The 16613-nt window shown below is 44.6% G+C and overlaps 1 protein-coding gene across 2 annotated transcripts in view; it reads left to right on the forward strand.

Annotated features, from left to right (window-relative positions):
- The window catches only part of atp1b3a (ATPase Na+/K+ transporting subunit beta 3a), a 73075-nt gene extending 57160 nt beyond the window's left edge, over window positions 1–15915 (forward strand). Inside the window, exons 6-8 of one of the 2 annotated variants that reach the window (XM_087993306.1) lie at window positions 14247–14324; window positions 15198–15335; window positions 15770–15915. In XM_087993306.1, the coding sequence (XP_087849432.1) occupies window positions 14247–14324; window positions 15198–15335; window positions 15770–15826 (273 nt within the window). In that variant the 3' untranslated portion in view covers window positions 15827–15915. Of the gene's footprint in view, window positions 1–14246; window positions 14325–15197 lie in introns of both variants that reach the window. The other variant, XM_043702799.2, reaches the window with a different exon arrangement.
- Window positions 15916–16613: the final 698 nt, after the last annotated feature.

The raw sequence follows: 16613 nt of genomic DNA on the forward strand, positions 1-16613 counted from the left end.
CACAAATTCTAGGAAGGGGAGACCTCTAATTTTAGTTTTGATGGTCATGTCATTTTACTTCCATTCTGCTAACTTGGGTAGTATTATTTGATGGAAAAGTGAGGACTGCAGATGCTGAAGATCAGAGCTGAAAATGTGTTGCTAGAAAAGCGCAGCAGGTCAGGCAGCATCCAAGGAGCACGAGAATCAACGTTTCGGGCATGAGCCCTTCTTCAGGAATGAGGAAAGTGTGCCAAGCAGGCTAAGATAAATGGTAGGGAGGAGGGACTGGGGGAAGGGCGTTGGAAATGAGATAGGTGGAAGGAGGTTAAAGTGAGGGTGATAGGCTGGAGTGGGGGTGGGGGCGGAGAGGTCAGGAAGAAGATTGCAGGTGAGGAAGGTGGTGCTGAGTTCGAGGGTTGGGACTGAGGCAAGGTGGGGGGAGGGGAAATGAGGAAACTGGAGAAATCTGAGTTCATCCCTTGTGGTTGGAGGGTTCCTAGGCAGAAGATGAGGCGCTCTTCCTCCAACCGTCTCCGACCGACTCCCTAGGCAGTTTTGGGCTAGTATCTAAGGAAGGATGTGCTGGCTTTGGAGGAGATCCACAGGAGGTTCACAAGAATGATTCTGGAGTTAAAGAGCTTGCCATATGAGGAGAGGTTGAGGACTCTGGGTCTGTACTCAGTGGAGGTTAGATAGGTAAGAGGGATCTGATTGAAGCTTATAGAATATTGAGAGGCCTGGATAGAGTGGACATGGAGAAGATGTTTCCACCAGTAGGAGAGACTACGACTTGAAGGGATGACCCTTTAGAACAGAAGTGAGGAGGAATGCCTTTAGCCAGACTATGTGGACTCTGTAGAACTCATTGCTGAAGAGAGGGCTTTGGAGACCGAGACATTGAGTATATTTAAGACAGAGATAGGTTCTTGATTGGTCAGAGGATCAAGGATTATGGAGAGAAAGCAGGGGAAACATATGAGCCACGATCGAATGTGTAATAGACTTGATGGGCCAAATGGTCTAATTCTGTTCCTATAAGTTATGCTCTTCCCAGTGAGCTCCAAACAAAAGGCTTTAACAATAGGTGACTTTTGTCAGCAGCACAGGAACAGGGCTGTAGTCACGGGTGGAAAGTGATGAGTGTACATTGAGGCTGAAGGAGCTTATTCAATTTATTGGGGCATTTGGAGCTTCTAAAACCTGGCAAGGGATTTGGGGGAGAATGAATGAAAGGATCAGCTGCTGTTTTGAAGAGAAGGAGTTTGTGAGACTGATTGTTGTGAGGCACAGGACATCTCATTAGTATTTAGAGAGCTGATTAAAAAAAAATCTTCAGCATGTGTGCATCCAGCTGGTGAACGTTTTGGTTCTTTCAGATCGTGTAGAGAGTGTGAAGCCAGTGGGACTGGACAGATTGTTACTGCCTTACAGGTTTCCAGATACTGTCAAAAGTAACGTTGCAAGGAGTTATTATGTAAAGTGAAATACAGCAGAGGTACACAATGAAAAGCCATTTGAGGTATTGCTTAAACCAGGAACAAATTGTGGTGTAGAATGTGGAGGATGATGGACTGTTTACCAGTGCATAGAGTCATAGAGCTGTACAGCATGGAAACAGACCCTTCGGTCCAACTTGTCCATGCCGACCAGATATCCCAACCCAGTCTAGTCCCACCTGCCAGCACCCGGCCCATATCCCTCCAAACCTTTCCTATTCATATACCCATCCAAATGCCTCTTAAATGTTGCAATTGTACCAGCCTCCACCACATCCTCTGGCAGCTCATTCCATACATGTACCACTCTCTGCATGAAAAAATTGCCCCTTAGGTCACTTTTGTAGCTTTCCCCTCTCACCCTAAACCTATGCCCTGTAGTTCTGGACTCCCCGACCTCAGGGAAAAGACTTTGTCTATTTACCCTATCCATGCCCCTCATAATTTTGTAAACCTCTATAAGGTCACTCCTCAGCCTCCGACGCTCCAGGGAAATCAGCCCCAGCCTGTTCAGCCTCTTCCTGTAGCTCAGATCCTCCAACCCTGGCAACATCCTTGTCAATCTTTTCTGAACCATTTCAAGTTTCACAACATCTTTCCGATAGGAAGGAGACCAGAACTGCACACAATATTCCAACAGTGGCCTAACCAATGTCCTGTCAGGCAACATTCATCATCACATTGAGGCAGGGCTAGAACCTCGTGTCAGTTTTATTTACTTGCTCTGCTTGATGGTTTCCTGCAATGAGTCTTCCCCTCTCTGCTAAAGTTTCTCAAAACTGAAATACTTAATCAACCAGTCTGGCTGTGGAGCCTGAAGGCACTGAAACAGTCAGCTATTCCCCCTTTTAGTTTCAGAGAAGAATTGAGAAGTGTTCAGATTGGACAGTGGGGTGGGGTTGGGGTGGGGAGGGGGGAGATGTTGTGGTGAGGGAGCAGGTTGCATACGTACTACGGGGGTTTCCTGGGACACCTTTAAGTTCATGCAATCAAGAGAGATGCCTGAGAATTACCCAGCATTCAGCATCACTCACATCAAGAGTCAATGGATCGATCTAGAAGTTTAATAACTGGGGAAAGAATACTGTTGCAGTTGTTTAAGAGGCTCAGTGCAGATTCCATCAAGAAAATGTTGGGAGTGGGTCAGTGACTGAGCTTATGCCCTGTCCTCCACTCACTGTTTTATTGTATAATGTGCCACTTGACTCTTCTGTAGATCTGGACACACTCCCAAGCTGCAGAGGGTTCAGGAGCGATTGACCAGGATGTTGGTGGATGCGGAAGGTTTGAGTTATAAAGGAAGGCTGGGACTACTTTCACTGGAGTGTAGGAGGTTGAGGGGTGACCTGATAGAAGTTTATAAAGTAATGAGGTGTATAGATAGAGTTAAGGGTAGGTGTCTTTTCCCTAGAATGGGGGATTTCAAGATAAGGGGGCACATTTTTAAGGTGAGAGGAGAGAAATGTAAAAAATATGAGGGGCAAATGTTTTACACAGAAGATGGTTTCCTGAGGAAGTGGTGGATGTGGGTACAATTACAACATATAAAAGACATTTGGATGGATACATGAATAGGAAACGTTTGGAGGGATATGAGCCAGGAGCAGGCAGATGGGACTAGCTTAGTTTGGCACATACTGGTTAGTCTGTTTCTGTGCTGTATGGCTCTCTGACTTTCAACAGGAACAGGAGTAGGCCATTCGGCCCCTCAAGCCTGCTCCACCGTTCAGTAGGATCATGGCTGATCCAACACTCCTCATGTCCTCTTCCCTGTCCTTTCTCTGTAATCCTTGATTCCCCCAACTGATCAAGAATCTATCTCAGCCTTAAATATGCACAAGGGCTCTGCCCCCACAGCTCTCTGCGGCAAGGAGTTCTCACAACCCTAGCAGAAAAGACATTCCTCCTCATCTCAGTCTTAAATTGCTACCCCTTTATTCTGTGCACAGGCCACTTTCAACACGAATAAAATTGATTCTTACCTCATGGTTCAATGAAACAATATTCTGTAGAAGATGAGCTACATGTTTTTGATAGTGAAACAGTGATGATTTTGACACTCCACAACGTTGTCAGAGGGAAGTATGAATTTACTGACAGTAACTGTCTGTGGTCAGTGCTGACCAATGGATCTATCTGGAGGAGAAAGTGAGGTCAACAGATGCTGGAGATCAGAGCTGAAAATGTGTTGCTGGAAAAGCGCAGCAGGTCAGGCAGCATCCAGGGAACAGGAGAATCGATGTTTCGGGCATAAGCCCTTCTTCAGGAATCCTTTCCTGAAGAAGGGCTTATGCCCGAAACATCGATTCTCCTGTTCCCTGGATGCTGCCTGACCTGCTGCGCTTTTCCAGCAACACATTTTCAGCTCAGGATGGATCTATCTGAGCTATTTAGGGAAAAGATAACTACCATCAACTCTGTCTATACCTCATTATTTTATGAACTTCTATCAGGCTGTAGTTATGGCCATGTTGGAGTTCATTGACTAAAACCAGCATGCGATTTCAGCTTTCAGAGATCCTCCCTCAAGCATTAAGAGAGTCTTGACGAGCACAGAGTGATAGATTTCCTGGTGGAGCCAGGAACGTGGAGCTGTAGTTACAATCAGACCAAATCTGCCATGACCTTCCTGAAGGGAGGGGCAGGGTTGGAGAGATTATATTTAACTCCTCATTCCTACATTCAGAAATATGATCTTGGGCTGGTGGTTCTGTGAGTTGTTGCAATAAGCTGCATTCTGAAGGAGAGTGATAAAACGCCCAATGAGTTAATCAGTTTTGGTTTATTTTAATCCGCTAATTTGGTTTAGGTTATGTATTAATCAACATGAAGTCTCTTCTACCGATCTGCTAACTTCCGTGCAGATATTTTCACATGTTCAAATGGTGTGTGAGTATTTAAACAGGTAAAGTCACTATTGTCTGACCAGATCATAGGCTACTCAGAGAGAGAGAGAGAGAGACAGCTGGTGGTGGTTTAGCGTGGAGGGTCATCACACCCCAGCTGGGGGGAGAGATTGAGAAGGAGAGTCCTTCATGGTAACCTGAGATGGTGTGAGAATTGAACCCACACTGTTGGCATCACTATTATAAACCAGCCATCCAGCCAATTGAACTAACTGAACCCCAGTATTTAAACACGATGTACTTAATCATGCTGAACGCAAACATGATTTGTATATATCCAGAAATAGGTTTTATGCTGGATTCAATTTTGGATGTATTAAAACTTTGAAAGAGATTGATGCAGTAATTATATCAATTAAATACATAATTAGAAGCAAAATTAACAGATTAAAATAAACCAAAACTGATTGGGTGTTTTATAACTCTCCTTCAGAGTGCAGCTTATTGCAACAACTCACAGAACCACCAGCCAGAGTCTGTCTTCAATTCACAAGGTTCATATTTCTGAATGTAGGAATGAGGAGTTAAACATAACCTCTCCAAGCCTGCCCCTCCCTTCAGAAAGGTCATGGCTGATTTGGTCTGATTGTAACCACAGCCCAACTTTCCTGGCTCTCCCAGCAAATCTATCACTCTGTGCTCATCAATACTCTCTGCTCCCACTCCCTTTTGAGGAAGAGAGTTTGAAGAACTCGTGACTCTGAGAGAAAACATGTCTTCACATCTTTTGTCATTGAATATAGAACAGTACAACACAGGAACAGGCCCTTCGGCCCACCATGATGCCATTCTGAACTTGTCCCATCTGTCTGCACATGGTCTGTATTGCTATACCTCCTGCCTGTTCATGGGTCTGTTTGAATGCGTCTTAATTGAAACATAGAAACATAGAAAAAATACAGCGCAGTACAGGCCCTTTGGCCCTCGATGTTGCGCCGATCCAAACCCACCTAACCTACACTAGCCCACTATCCTCCATATGTCTATCCAATGCCCGTTTAAATGCCCATAAAGAGGGAGAGTCCACCACTGCTACTGGCAGAGCATTCCATGAACTCACGACTCGCTGAGTAAAGAATCTACCCCTAACATCTGTCCTATACCTACCACCCCTTAATTTAAAGCTATGCCCCCTTGTAATAGCTGACTCCATACGTGGAAAAAGGTTCTCATGGTCAACCCTATCTAAACCCCTAATCATCTTGTACACCTCTATCAAGTCACCCCTAAACCTTCTTTTCTCCAATGAAAACAGCCGTAAGTGCCTCAGCCTTTCCTCATACGATCTTCCTACCATACCAGGCAACATCCTGGTAAACCTCCTCTGCACCCGTTCCAGTGCCTCCACATCCTTCCTATAGTATGGCGACCAAAACTGCACACAATATTCCAGATGCGGCTGCACCAGAGTCTGAAACAACTGCAACATGATCTCAGGACTCCGGAACTCAATTCCTCTACCAATAAAAGCCAGTACACCGTATGCCTTCTTCACCGCACTATTTACCTGGGTGGCAACTTTCAGAGATCTGTGTACATGGACACCAAGATCCCTCTGCTCATCCACACTACCAAGTATCCGACCATTAGCCCAGTACCCCATCTTTTTGTTACTCTTACCAAAGTGAATCACCTCACACTTACCTACATTGAACTCCATTTGCCACTTTTTTAGATTAGATTAGATTACTTACAGTGTGGAAACAGGCCCTTCGGCCCAACAAGTCCACACTGCCCCGCCGAAGCGCAACCGATCCATACCCCTACATTTACCCCTTACCTAACACTATGGGCAATTTAGTATGGCCAATTCACCTGACCTGCACATCTTTGGACTGTGGGAGGAAACCGGAGCACCCGGAGGAAACCCACGCAGACACGGGGAGAACGTGCAAACTCCACACAGTCAGTCGCCTGAGGCGGGAATTGAACCCGGGTCTCAGGTGCTGTGAGGCAGCAGTGCTAACCACTGTGCCACCGTGCCGCCCAGCTCTGCAGCTTATCTATATCCCGCTGTAACCTGACACATCCTTCCTCACTGTCAACAACTCCACCGACTTTCGTATCATCCGCAAACTTGCTCACCCAACCTTCTAGCCCCTCCTCCAGGTCATTTATAAAAATGACAAACAGCAATGGTCCCAAAACAGATCCTTGCGGAACACCGGTAGTAACTGCACTCCAAGATGAACCTTTACCATCAACTACTACCCTCTGCCTTCTTCCAGCCAGCCAATTCCTAATCCAAACCTCCAACTCACCCTCAATGCCATACCTCCGTATTTTTTGCAGTAGCCTACCATGGGGAACCTTATCAAACGCCTTACTAAAATCCAAATACACCACATCAACCGCTTTCCCCTCGTCCACCTCCTTAGTCACCTTCTCAAAGAATTCAATAAGGTTTGTGAGGCACGACCTGCCCTTCACAAAACCATGCTGACTATCCGTGATCACATTATTCCTATCCAGATGTTCATAAATCCTACCCCTTACAATTCTCTCTAAGACTTTGCCCACAACAGAAGTGAGACTCCCCGGCCTATAGTTACTAGGGTTATCACTACTCCCCTTCTTGAACAAGGGAACCACATTTGCTAGCCTCCAGTCTTCTGGCACTATTCCTGTAGACAACGAGGACATAAAAATCAAGGCCAATGGTTCTGCAATCTCCTCCCTTGCTTCCCAGAGAATCCTAGGATAAATGCGATCAGGCCCAGGGGACTTATCTATTTTCACCCTTTCCAGAATTTCCAACACCTCTTCCCTCCATACCTCAAAGCCGTCCATTATAATTAATTGTGACTCAGTATTCACATCGGCAACAATGTCCTGTTCCTGAGTGAATACTGACGAAAAGTATTCATTCAGTGTCTCCCCAATCTCTTCAGCCTCCACACACAACTTCCCACTACTATCCTTGACTGGACCTATTCCTACCCTAGTCATTCTTTTATTCCTGACATACCTATAGAAAGCCTTAGGGTTTTCCCTAATCCTACCAACTAAGGACTTTTCATGTCCCCTCCTTGCTGCTCTTAGCTCTCTCTTCAGATCCTTCCTGGCTACCTTATAACTCTCAATTGAACCTTCACGCCTCATCTTTACATAGGCCACCCTCTTCCCTTTAACAAGGGATTCCAATTCCTTATTAAACCACGGCTCCCTCACACGACCCTTTCCTCCCTGCCTGACAGGTACATACTTATCAAGGACACACAATAGTTGCTCCTTGAACAAGCTCCACATATCAATTGCGCCCTTCCCTTGAAGCCTACTTTTCAAAGCCTCGCATCCTAAGTCGTGCCTCACCGCATCATAATTTCCCTGCCCCGAGCTATAACTCTTGCCCTGCAGTGCACACTTATCCCTCTCCATCACTAGAGTAAAAGTCACCGAATTGTGGTCACTGTCCCCAAAGTGCTCACCTACCTCCAATTCTAACACCTGGCCTGGTTCGTTACCCAGAACCAAATCCAGTATGGCCTCACCTCTTGTTGGCCTGTCTACATATTGTGTCAGGAAACCCTCCTGCACACATTGGACAAACACCGACCCATCTAACGAACTCGAGCTATAGCTTTCCCAGTCAATATCTGGAAAGTTAAAGTCCCCCATTACAACCACCCTATTACTTTCACACTTCTCCTGAATCATCCTCGCAATCCTTTCTTCTACGTCTCTAGGTCTATTAGGAGGCCTGTAGAAAACTCCTAACAGGGTGACCTCACCTTTCCTATTCCTAACCTCAGCCCAAACTACCTCAGATGGCGAGTCTTCATCCATCGTCCTTTCCACCGCTGTAATACTATCTTTGACAAGCAATGCCACACCTCCCCCTCTTTTACCCCCACCTCTGACCCTACTAAAACATTTAAACCCTGGAACCTGCAACAGCCAATCCTGTCCCTGTTCTACCCATGTCTCTGTAATAGCCACAACATCGAAATCCCAGGTACTAACCCACGCTGCAAGTTCACCTACCTTATTTCGTATACTTCTTGCATTGAAGTATACACACTTCAAGCCACTTTCCTGTTTACAGGCACCCTCCTTTGAGATTGATGCCATGTTCCTTTCCTCCCTACACTCCAGGTCCTGCACCCTAAAGCTACGGTCTAGGTTCCCATGCCCCTGCAGAGTTAGTTTAAACCCCCTCCAAGAGCACTAGCAAACCTCCCCCCAAGGATACTGGTGCCCCTCAGGTTCAGGTGTAGACCATCCTGTTTATAGAGGTCCCACCTTCCCCAGTAAGAACCCCAGTTATCCAGATACCGGAATCCCTCCCTCCTGCACCATCCCTGTAGCCACGCATTTAATTGTTCTCTCTCCCTGTTCCTCGACTCTCTATCACGTGGCACGGGTAACAAACCAGAGACAACAACTCTGTTTGTTCTAACTCTGAGCTTCCAACCTAGCTCCCTGAAAGCCTGTCTAACATCCTCAGCCCTCTTCCTACCTATGTCGTTGGTGCTAATGTGGACCACGACTTCGGGCTGCTCCCCCTCCCCCTTAAGGACCCGGAAAACACGATCAGAGACGTCACGTACCCTTGTACCTGGGAGGCAACATACCAAACGTGAGTCTCTCTTGCTCCCACAAAACCGCCTATCTGTGCCCCGAACTATCGAGTCCCCAATAACTATTGCTCTGCTCTTCTCCACCCTTCCCTTCTGAGCAACGGGGACAGGCTCCGTACCAGAGGCCTGAACCCCATTGCTTACCCCTGGTAAGTCGTCCCCCCTACAAGTATCCAAAACGGTATACTTGTTCTTGAGGGAACGGCCGCAGGGGGTCCCTGCACTGGCTGCTTCCTCCCAGTCCCCCTCACTGTCACCCATCTGTCTGCAATCTTTGGAGTTACTACTTCCCTAAAGCTCCGATCTATGATCCCCTCTGCCTCCCGAATGATCCTAAGTTCATCCAACTCCGGCTCCAGTTCCCTAACACGGTCTTGGAGGAGCTGGAGATGGGTGCACTTCCAGCAAGTGAAATCAGCAGGGACAGCCATGGCATCCCTCACCTTAAACATGTTGCAAGAGGAACATTTCACTGCCTTCACTGCCATCCCTCTAAAAGTAACCTTTTAAAAAAAAATGTTGCTGTCATATCTGCTTCTGCCACCTCCTCTGACAGTGTGTTCCAAGCACCTACCACCCTCTGTGTAAAAAAAACTTACTTCACACATCTCCTTTAAACATTCCCCCTCTCACCTTAACCTTATGTCCCCTAGTATTTGACATTGCCACCCTGGGAGCGAGGTTCTGAACATCCGCCTTATCTCATCAGTTTATAATGCGTGACCCTTTAATTTTAAACTGTGACCACTAGTTCTAGATTTTCCCACAAGACAACTTCCTTTCCACATTCATCCTGCCAGGATCCCCAAGGATCTTGTATGTTCATTTCACTCATCTCTTACACTTCTAAATTCTGGTCAACACAAGTCATGTTTATCCACCCTTCCCACCCTATTCCAAGAATTAGTCTGGTAAAGCTTTCCCCAAACTAGTTCCAGTGCACTTACATCTTTCTGTAAATTCAGGAACACTGTGCTCCAGATGTGGTCTCACCAATACCCTGTATAACTGAAGCATAACCTCCCTTCATTCCCCTCACAATAAATAAGAACATACCTTTAACGTTTCTCATTACTCACTTACCTGCATTTGCAATTTATGCTCTAGGACACCTGCAACAGATCTGTCTGTGTTTCAGAGCTCTACGATCTCTCTCTCTCTCTTGTACCATTGAAATAAAATCATCATTTTTCTTCTTCCTGTCAAAACAGATAATTTCACAAATGGGGAGGGGAGATGATAGTGTATTAGGAATATGATTAGATTAGATTAGATTACTTACAGTGTGGAATCAGGCCCTTCAGCCCAACAAGTCCACACCGACCCTCCGAAGAGCAACCCACCCAGACCCATTCCCCTACATTTACCCCTTCACCTAACACTATGGGGCAATCTAGCATGACCAATTCACCTGACCTGCACATCTTTGGACTGTGGGAGGAAACCAGAGCACCCGGAGGAAACCCATACAGACACGGGGAGAATGTACAAACTTCACGCAGGCAGTTGCTGAATATCACTGGATTCATAGTCCAGAAAGCTAGGCTAAAGCTCTGGGATTGTGTTCACCAGGGCAGGTGGTGGAATTTAAAACTCAATCAACTTGGAATTAAATGTTGGTTCATTACTATCTACGTTATAGGAGGAATGTGATAGCACTAGGAGAGGGGGCAGAGGAGATTTACCAGGATGTGGTCTGAGCTGGAGAGTTGCAGTGATGAAGAGAGATTGGACAGGCTGGGGGTGATTTCCTCAGAGCAGAGGAATCTGAGAGGGGACATGATTGAGATGGAGAAAATCATGAGGGGCATTGATAGGGGAGGTTGGAAGAACCTTCTCCCCTTGATAGAGAGATTGATGACCAGGGTGCATAAATTTAAGATAAGGGGCAGGAGGGTTAGAGGAGAAGCAAGGAAAAGATTTTCCACCCAGAGGATGCTAATGGTGGTACAGGTAGAAACCATCATCATATCTGAGAAATACTTGGATGTGCACTTGCGGTGCCAAGACATAGTGCTGAGAAATGGGTTTGGAATGGTCAGGTGGCTGCTTTGGACTGGAATATACACGATGGGCTGAAGGGCCTTTTACTATGCTGTAGCTCAATGACTCTAACTCAATGACAATGTTCTCACATTATACTCATATCTATATTGCTTTGTAGCCTCTGTGTGTTTAATTGCTCTTCCAAACCCATTTGATTTATAAACGGAATGAGTTACAGAAGAAAGCTAAAGCAGAACAGAGATTTGACATTTAAAGAAAAAGGATAGTAGCAGATGAGTTTCTACAGAGTTAATGTCTTTTAAGCAACATTGCAAGAGAAATATGGAATTGATTATTTCTTATTGGGATGTCCTTTACTGATCTGTAAAGGTGGGTGAAAGTGAGGACTGCAGATGCTGGGGATCAGAGCTCAAAAATGTGTTGCTGGAAAAGCGCAGCAGGTCAGGCAGCATCAAAGGAGAAGGAGAATCGACGTTTCGGGCATAAGCCCTTAATCAGGAATGTCCTGAAGATTCACTTTTGCATAAATGAAGTTTTAGGATTTAGAAATTTTCAATTTAGGTGATTTACTTTTTAATATCCTATTGGTGCTTTTCTGGTTTAAATTTTAGGAGCCTGATGTTTACATTATTCTGTGCTTTGGCACTCATTTTCAATAAGTGCTGGTGCTACGTTAGCAAGACAGAAATTTCACATCAAACTGAATGTGTGCACTTGAAGGAAAAAATTCCAAATTGAAAGTTGAGAAATTAATTACTTTTGATGAGATGTGTGTATTCATATTATAAATATCAAATGAAAGAATCTAAATTTTAGGAATTTATAAATTCGAGAGCTTGGACGGTCAGCACTGAGTAGCTCGACTGTTAATTTCCTTTTCCTTCTCTGATTGTACCACCGCAGAGATACACTGAGAGATAATCTCATAGTGTTGGTTGGATTTAGTACAGTGTACAGGACATTTGGGAAAGGTAGAAGGTAGAGGGGTGACTCCACTGATAAGTTGGATTCTCACAGTAAAGAAGGATGTCCTAAGTCTGGGAAAGTAATACTGGAAAGTAAGGAGGTAGCAGACACATTGGACTGATTTTTTGCATCAGTCTTCACAGTGGAGGAGACAAGAAACTTCCCCGAGACAGCTGTAAATCAGGAAATGGCAGGGAGGGAGGAACTCACGAAAATCGTGATCACTTGGCAAATGGTACAAAGTAAACTGTTGGAGTTATGGGCTAGTTATTGCTGGTACCGTTCCATCTAAACCACTCCGAGGTTCTGGCACAGTGATCTTCTATTCTGGAAATCGCTGCTGAGTACAGACTTCAAAGGCTGGAATGAAAATTAGAGGGAACACTGTTTGGGTCCTGATGGAATTCATCCTAGGATCTTAAAAGGATTGGCTGGTGTGATTATTGCTGAATTGGCTTTAATTTTTCAAACAGTTCTTTAAAGGTTTCATTAGAATGGTGAATCGTTCACCCAAGGAAATCCAAACAGATAAATAGAAAGCAGGAAACGCCAACAGTGCTTCGTCCAGAGGCTCACTGAAGGTGTTACCAAGTATGGTGATGAAACGTCTGAAAATGAAATTTCCAGCTCAGCAAACAAACCTACATCCAGAAAGCAGAAAACTAGAGCTTAGTTAACTTAAAACATGTATTATAGGTAAAATTTTAGAAGTTATGATTAAAAATGTTATAGCAGTGTACTTAGAAAAATTCACAGTTGTCAGGCAGAGTCAACATGGTTTTGTTAAACGGAAATCCTGTTTAATCAATTGATTGGCGTTCTTTCAGGAAGCAATGTGTTGTGGATAAAGAGTGGTGCAATTTCCAGAAAGCATTTGATGAGGTGTCATATCACAGATCATTGCAGAAAACCTCATGTTGTAAAGGAGGAACACATTGGCATGGATAGAGGATCAGTTAGCAAACAGAAAACAGAGAGGAAACATTAGTGGGTCATTTTCTGTCTGGCACAATGTCAACATAGAAATGAACTGTAAAGTAGAGAGGTCATGCTTAGGGGCATTGGTGAGACCACATTGAGATTCCTTTGCTGAGTTTTAGTCTCCTTACTTAAAGAAGGATGGAAATGCTTTGGAAGCATACCAGGGAACATTTATCAGATAATTACCTGGAATGGATGGGTTCCTTTATGAGGAAAGGTTGGTCAGGCTTGGCTTTTATCAGCTGAAGTTTGAAGAGTGAGATGTGTATAATTCTCAGGGATTGTGACAAGATGGTTGTGGAAAGGATGTGTATTTTGGGTGATTTGTTTAAAGGGTCGCCCAGTTAAGACAAAGATGAGAATTCATTTCCTGTGAGTAGGTTGAGAGGCTTTGCAGGCTGTCCTCCTCAGAGGGTAACAGATTCCTGATGAGCAAGGGAGGGAGAGGTTACTGAGGGCAGCGTTCCCTCTATCAGTAACTTCTGATTCTGGACTGGGGAGTTAAGCAATCAGAGACAGTGGAGTATCAACTCATCAAGTGACTTTTGCTCTCAATTTGTATGTTGTAATTATCTCCTGTAGCGAGTTTGTGGCTTTTTGATTTATAAGTGACCACCAAGGAATGAGAAATATCATTTAATATTCCTTTCCCTCCCTTAGCCTGATTAAACAGACATAACTGGTCATCACTTGGAATTCATTCTGCTTGGGTTTAGATTAGAATGGTGCTGGAAAAGCTCAGCAGGTCAGGCAGCATCTGAGGAGTAGATTAGGTTAGATTCCCTACAGTGTGGAAACAGACCCTTCGGCCTAACCAGTCCCACACCTACCCTCTGAAGAGTAACCCACCCAGACCCATTTCCCTCTGACTAATGCACCCAACACTACGGGCAATTTAGCATGGCCAATTCACCTGACCTGCACATCTTTGGACTGTGGGAGGAAACCGGAGTACCCGGAGGAAACCCACGCAAACACGGGGAGAATGTGCAAACTCCACACAGACCGTTGCCCAAGGCTGGAATCAAACCTGGGACCATGGTTCTGTGAGGCAGCAGTGCTAACCACTGAACCACTCTGCCGCCCCAAGGTAGGAAAATCGACACTGGGGCAAAAGCCCTTCATCAGGAACGGAGCCCTTTATTCTGCTTGGGTCCAGCAGACTGCCTGAACTCACTTAACTAGCATTTTCAATATTGGCTGTGTTGCTAAATCCATAGTTTGTTTATTTTAAATTATCATATATTTCTTAGGCCACTCAGAACGTCTGATCAGTTGAGTGATAGTATCGAAGTAAAGGATTGTCACTTCTTGCTTCTCTTTTACAGAAAGAGCCACAAGTGGATATAAAGTACTTTGGATCATTTGATAAAATGTACTATCCATATTACGGCAAAAAAGCCCACGTAAGTTTGTTTGAATTTCAATGCTACATTTTTGTGCTCATGTGTTTAACACTTATTATGTTCATGCCAAATAATGTGAAATTTCTGAGAAGACTATTAATAGATTTTTGTTAGTTAAAGGTTTCGAGGAATGTGGAGAAAGTCGTAAATGGATCAGAGGTACAGCAATACTCCAAACCAAAGGCTAATCCCCGTTCCTGACTGTGCACGTGAACGGGACCCGATGGTCTAGTGGCATTATTGTTGGACTGTTAATCCAGAGACCCAGATAATGTTCTGGGGACCTATGTTCAAATCCCACCACGGCAGGTGGCAAAATTTAAATTCAATAAAAATTTGGGATAAAGAGTCTAATGATGACCACAAATCCATCACAGAATATTGGGGGGAGGGTGGAAAAAGCCCATCTGGCTTCCTTTAGGGAAGGAAACTTCCATTCTTATCCAGTCTGGCCTACATGTGACTCCAGACTCACAGCAATGTGATTACTCTTAACTGCTCTCTGGGTAATTAGGGATGGGTAAGAAATGCTGGGCTGGCCAGTGACAATAAATAAAAAGTGTTGCTGATTTTCCAATTTTTCTGTATCAGTTTGTAAGTTAGTGAGGAGAAACTGAGGGCTGGAGATCAGTCGAGAGTAGGATTCCCCTGCTCCTCGGATGCTGCCTGACCTGCTGTGCTTTTCCAGCACCACAGACTCGACTGTGAAATTACAGTGAAAGTTAGTCTTCCCGAGCCAGTCAGGCTTTGGCTGGTTCCCTTCCTGATGTTAGGAAATTATCTGTCCAACTCCAATAAAGGCAAAGACGCTCAGAACAGTTGATATTAAAAGTTACTATCACTTGATTCTTTTTTTTCTGTCATTCCTTGCAGGTAAACTACTCTCAGCCTCTGGTTGCTGTGAAACTAATGCTGGGTACCAATGACACCAACAAGGATTTAATGATTGAGTGTAAAATCACCGGAACCAACCTGAAAAACGATGATGATCGGGACCGATTCTTGGGTCGAGTAGCTTTCAGAGTTCACGTGACCGAATAGCATGAGCAGGAGAGCTTGCACGATGACTACTTTGTTGTCTTGTTTCGTTATCATGCGCTGGACCTGCCATTGTAGATGTGTGACCACTTTGAAGGGGGGATGAGCTAGATGGCATTTTATGGTAGCATCATGTTGTGCTTCCAGATATCAAGTGTTAAAACAAATCCTAAATATATAGCTGCCTGCCTTGCCCCAGCCCAACCCCCTGTTGGATCAGTTTACGCACATTTTAAGACATCATGCCATAATAAGGGACCTGTAAATAGCTCTAATTATAACTTGGAATAATGGCGGTCTTTGTCCTTCTTGTGCTGTGATTTTTGCCCCAAGTGTATGTCTGAAGCTTGATGTGCTGTTGCTGTGTACATATTTAATGGACTTAACACAGGTTAACTTTCACATAGACAAATGGAACGTTTAGGAAGCAAGATCAAACGATATCCCAGGCTGGCCGTAAATGATTTTATAACCTTTGCAGAATTATGTCTTTCATGCAGATGCCTTAAAACCTGTATGAAGAAGAGAAAAATAAAACTGATTTTAAACTTTTTTTGGGGATATGGACTGGTGTTTTTACATTTTGCTTTACCTCTTGAGCAGAAGGCTTTAAAACAGTAATAAACAGTTTCTCTCGGATAGACTTGTCTGGATGGGTGCAGCCCCGACAACACACAGGACACCATCCACGACAAAGCAGCCTGCTTGATTGGCACCACATTCACAAACATCCACTCTCTCCACCAACAATGCTCAATCGCAGCAGTGTGTACTATCAACAAGATGGACTGCAGAAATTCACCAAAGATCCTCAGACAGCACCTTCCAAAACCACCACCACTTCCCTCTAAAGGGACAAGGACAGCAGATACACAGGAATACCCACCACCTTCAGGTTCCCCTCGGCATTCTGACTCGGAAATATATCGGTGCTCCTTCACTGTCACTGGGTCCCAATCCTGGAATTCCCTCCCTAAGGGCTTTGTGGGTCAACACATAGCAGAAGGACTGCAGCTCAACCCCACCTTCTCAAGGGGCAACTAGGGACGGGCAATAAATGTTGGCTCAGCAAGGTTCCCACAAAATGCATAAAAAAGAAACCATAGGTGTGGTTACAGTGACACCATTCCAGCCGTATACATTCAATTTAATTAAAAATGCCATCATGTAAGCATTTAACACACTTCAAAAAAAGTAAAACATTTACCTTTTGGTAAAATATATCAAAGCACTTAATTTAGGGTATCTGGT

This window comes from Chiloscyllium plagiosum, unplaced genomic scaffold (assembly GCF_037043375.1).
Source record: "Chiloscyllium plagiosum isolate Xiang-an unplaced genomic scaffold, Cpla_swu_hap1 HiC_scaffold_13, whole genome shotgun sequence".
Classification (NCBI taxonomy): Eukaryota; Metazoa; Chordata; class Chondrichthyes; order Orectolobiformes; family Hemiscylliidae; genus Chiloscyllium; species Chiloscyllium plagiosum.